Source organism: Penaeus chinensis, chromosome 26 (assembly GCF_019202785.1).
Source record: "Penaeus chinensis breed Huanghai No. 1 chromosome 26, ASM1920278v2, whole genome shotgun sequence".
In the NCBI taxonomy this organism is placed as follows: domain Eukaryota; kingdom Metazoa; phylum Arthropoda; class Malacostraca; order Decapoda; family Penaeidae; genus Penaeus; species Penaeus chinensis.
In genome coordinates, this window is record NC_061844.1 from 17,549,486 (window position 1) to 17,554,485 (window position 5,000).

Sequence of the window (5,000 nt, forward strand, 5' to 3'; positions counted from 1 at the left end):
ATTCAGCAATATATAACCACGGCCTCAGGTAGGATTTGATCTTGTATTTTTTAAGCATTTGTTTCCTACTTATTGTGGGAACTTTTTTCTTCTTTCTTTCTTCTTTAATACAACTACATATTTTTCCATCCTTTTGTTTTGATTTTCCAATATTTTTCTTTTTAGTTATTTCACATGCTGCAACTTATTTTTGTTCCGTGACAAAATCTAATGCAAAATTTAACTACGTTCATTTGGGGTGTTGAAGATCTGATGTTACTGTGCCAAAGATTAGCAGATGAATTTGCTTGTTGTCATCTAAATAATGGCTTTGAATCATAGACTACAGTAATTTCCCTAACGATTTCGCCGAATAAAGGAAGGAATTTGCATGCCAGAACTCGCCCCATCTCCCCACTGTTTCCTTCACTTTAAGTACATAATACCTCCCTATATTCCCTTTCAAATTCCTCTAATACGCTTTAATGCACAAGTATATGTACTGTCCATAGATGACTCTAGCAGTGGACAGCCACCAAAGAGTCGATTAGTAGCCAAACGTAACACCGACGGATTTCCTTGTGCCTTGAGTAGTCTTTATTTGATTTCATGAAAAATTCTTATTGTAACGTTGTCAAAATGCTCATAACAATAATAATAATTTTTAAAAAATCTTAAATTAATGAAAAGGCTTAATATATGAGATGGGTTGGACGCCTTGGTGACTAGGTACTTGTGGAGCCATCTATGCGTCAATAAGTAAACTAAAACCATGGTGGATATGTTATGTATGACATACCATCCTAGCACAAAGGGTTACCAAACTCAAGGCCCAGAGAAATAAAGTCATCTCTCTTCAGTGTTCTACTTATTTGTAGACAATATGTCTTATAAAGAAAACGTGAGTTTCTAAGGACGGACTATTGTGTACAATCATATCGAGCGAGAATCGGTATTTAAAAGCAGACTGTTGATTTCAGTTACAGTCCATAACAAGTGTCTGCTGTTCCCTTCTCTAAACATGTTGCAGAATTCGAAATAAGGAAACAATTCTTCATTTGACTTTAAAGTATTGCAAGTCTACTTTCGGAGTCGGCTGACCTCACCTCTCTACACCTTGATCAAACTCAACACAAAAAATATCTCAACGTAACAATTGCAAAGCCTCTTTTCTTACAGCAACCATGGGCGCCTTAGCTCTTGGATCAGTTATAGGCTTCACTACGCATTGTGTCGCCCAACTGACCTCCGAAGACACTCCCACCTCGAGCTCCGATTTGCGATTAACACCGCCCGAAGCCAGTTGGTTCGCATCGTCTGCTAACTTGGGGGCGGTTGTGGGAGGTCTGATTGGCGGGTTGGCAGCCAATCACATCGGCAGACGTGGCACACTCCTTGTCGTGGCACCGCCCTTCATCGCGAGCTGGTTGATGATTGGTGGGTTGTGTGGGTAGTTAAGACAGTTTATGAAAAAGGATAAATATGAAACAATCCATTTTTTAAAAGTAAAAATGCACATGGCAGTTTGGTGAAGTGATGACAAGTGATGATGATTATCTCATGATTAACGAGTTGCTAATTTCCTAAAAATCAACAGGTTGGCGATGACTATTTTGTAATAAACAGACTGAGAATGGTAAATATGGAATTATCAGAGGGTTAACTCGGGGCAATTATTCAATGATTATTTTGCACATTGGTGATGGAAATCGGTTTAAATACATGTTATACTCCTATGTCACAATCATCAATCTCGTATGTGCATCTCTGCCTTTACAAAGAATTGTATAATATCTTGTCTTTCCATTGTTATTTGAAACCGGAATGTTCTGTAGGTATTATATACTTACACATATATGTTCATATATTTAGCATTATTACCGGTACATGTGTAACAGGTTTACTGATTTTTCCATTAAGATATATTTAGCACGGACATTATTGATTCTAATAATGACAGTGATATTAACTGTGATAATAGGAATATTTATGAAGATAAAATAATGAGTACTGCTATAATGTTGCTAATTATGGGAATAATTGTAAGTGTATAAAAATTGTGATAGTGATTGTGGTAATAATGATGAAAATTGTAATGATAACAATTATGTCTAAAACATTGGCGATATTAGTATGCTACAACCATACAACCAACAAAAACATAATTAATGCAACTAATGTTAATGGAACTTTAATAACCATGAAAACAATAATACTGATGGTAGTAATAACAAAGAAAGTGATCATAATATTGATACTAATAATAACAATGATAACAACCCACGACCACAATAACAGTATTAACAACATCAACAACAACAAAATTACAATAACAATAAAAACGATAAACACCCAAACAATACCAATAACAAGGCCAACACCATGATAACCACTTCACTAATAATAATCACTTACGTTCACTAATGCAAATCCCTCTCCCCTTTCCCTTTCCAGCCTTAGCCTACGATTTTGCACTCTTGATGGCCGGCCGCGTGTTAACAGGGGTCTGCATGGGGATTGTGTGCTCCGTTGCTCCTCCTTACATAGGGGAGTTCGCGTCAGCTAATATACGGGGTACTTTGGGTAAGTAAGCCTACGTGTTGTTTTGTTTTGGAGTTATTGTTACTGTTAGTGTTGTTATTGTTATCAGTAGTAGTAGTAGTAGTAGTAGTATTGTTGTTATCCTCATCATTATCATTGTTATCATTATGTAAGTAGGCCTACGTGTTGTTTTGCTTTGGAGTTATTGTTACAATTAGTGTTGTTATTGTTATCAGTAGTAGTAGTAGTACTATTATTATTACTATTGTTATCTTCATCATTATCATTGTTATCATTTTTGATATGGTTATCATCATCACCTTTATCATTATCATCACCATCACCCTCATATTCCATTATTTTATTCTCTTCATGTAACTATTTCTTCATAATCTTTTTTTTTTTTCTTTTTTTTTCAGGCAGTTGTTTTCAAGTGATGTTAACAACAGGAATCCTCTATGCTTTCTTCTTGGGCGCAGTGGTTGGCAATTGGAGATTACAAGCATTCTTATGCATGCTTCCGCCGGGTAAGATATATACACAAATTATATTAAGTTAGGGTTAGAATATGGCGTATTTTAGAACCAGCAATAGAGTGAAGCAGAAATTGTTGTATAATTTAGTTTGAGTACTGTAATATATTCTGTTTACCATTTAGTTTTATTATTTATATCAAGCACGAATTATAAGGAGCTACACTTCGTTCCGTCATGTGTAAAGTCAGCGGATCATGTAGTAGAGAAATCTCACCGATTGTCTACTTAAATCCGTGTTGTGGTATGGTAAACTTGACCCAGACCACTTTTGATTTCACGGGATCCACTGTGCAGGATATGATCTTCAAATAATTCCACCTCAATTATTTATGTAGACTTTGATTCACCCTTGTCGAGATATAAGACTGTGACTCAAGTTTAGGGAAAAGTTTTAGGAAAAAGATCATTAGTAAACCCGGTCCCAAGGCTTTATAAGTATGGGTTGTGTAATGATGGTCAGGGGGTTACCGTCTCTCGTAAAATAATTAAAAAAGAAAAGTATATAAAATAATATATATCAAATACCATAAAAATAATGCTTTAGTATTTAGTTTAGGAAACATTTTTCATAGTGGATAGAGAGAGATGAAAATACTATTATACAATACGTCTTTATATGTTCATAAAGGTGATAAGTAAAACCAAATTAATAGTGGAGCAGATATGTTAAAGAATTGTTCAAATGGTGATGCAATCATGATATTTGGTATATGTCCTCTTCAGGTCCCATTCTTTTCAAAAACACTGCTGGCCCCGCAAAATTTTAAGAAGGCGGCCCCAAAATTCAAGATGTCCGCCCCAAAACGGACAAAAATTTAGATTTGCCTTTATAATTTAAAATTAATTTATTGGTGGTTTTAAACCACGTAAATAGGTATTGCTTCACAAATATATTGAAACTGGATAGAAAATTGGGTTTTGTGAGTGTGTTGGTTTGTATCTGTTACAGTTCTGAAGATATGACATACCAAATGAACTTTGTCAGAATATTTCATATACCCGTTCCTGTGAACGAAAAGGTTACCTGTATTAAAGATGTCTGCAAGAAAACGTGTAAATTTGCATAAAAAACGTATTGCAAGTGTGATCCAGTATCATACAGTAAAAACTCAAAGAGGGTCCAACGTATGGATGTCATGAAGACCACAAGAGTATACATTTGCAAGAGCACAGAGCTGTACATATGACACCCAGTTTGCAGCACTTGCACCTCCCACGACAGCCAGTTTTACAGCGACATTTGGTGAGCTGTTGGCAAGTCTTGGCTATTGGAGTGTTACCTGTCCAGAAGACTCGCCATTCCTCACCAACTCTTCTGCCACCCCCAGTTTGCAGGGTCCTATGCTTCTGGCTGATACAGGGTTGCCTGGGCCCACACACAACCAGCGTGGTGGGCAGCATGTCTGGTGTGTTGGTGCAGAGCTGCTCTGGTTGACTCATAAGGCCTATGCTTTCTGGCAAACATGTCCAGCCTATTGGAAAAACAGGTTATGAAAATAACCAAATTCAATGGTACAAACTTTTTGCTCTCCTGAGTCTGTAAACGTACCTACATGCTGTATCTCAAAGACCGTAATAGATACAGTCATATACTTGGTATTAAAATATTCATAATACCCAGCTTTATAATCTACTTTGCTACATTTATGGGGCTTAAATTAAATATATTTCGAGTTATAAATGAAAAAAAAAAATTGGGGAGCGGACATCCAGGATTTTGGAGTCACCATCATGAAATTTTGCATGGTAACCCGGTATTTTTTTTAAAGAGTGGGATTTGAAGTATGTATATACCAAATCACATGCTTGTATCACTATTTGAACCATCCTTGATATATTTGCAATTATCTTCACTATAAGTTGCTAGGGTAATAGTTAAGACTTTGAAGAACAATATTCAAGGATCCAATTAAATGCATTATATTACTTATTCCAAATGGGTTG

General features: G+C 35.9%; 1 protein-coding gene across 1 annotated transcript in view; it reads left to right on the forward strand.

Annotated features, from left to right (window-relative positions):
* LOC125039181 (facilitated trehalose transporter Tret1-like) overlaps positions 1 to 5,000 on the forward strand; it is a 13,655-nt gene that overhangs the window by 5,348 nt on the left and 3,307 nt on the right. Inside the window, exons 2-5 of the mRNA XM_047632960.1 lie at positions 1 to 28; positions 1,159 to 1,416; positions 2,434 to 2,562; positions 2,940 to 3,047. The exon at positions 1 to 28 is cut by the window's left edge and continues 56 nt beyond it. Coding sequence (XP_047488916.1) covers positions 1 to 28; positions 1,159 to 1,416; positions 2,434 to 2,562; positions 2,940 to 3,047 — 523 coding nt within the window. The remainder of the gene's footprint in view (positions 29 to 1,158; positions 1,417 to 2,433; positions 2,563 to 2,939; positions 3,048 to 5,000) is intronic.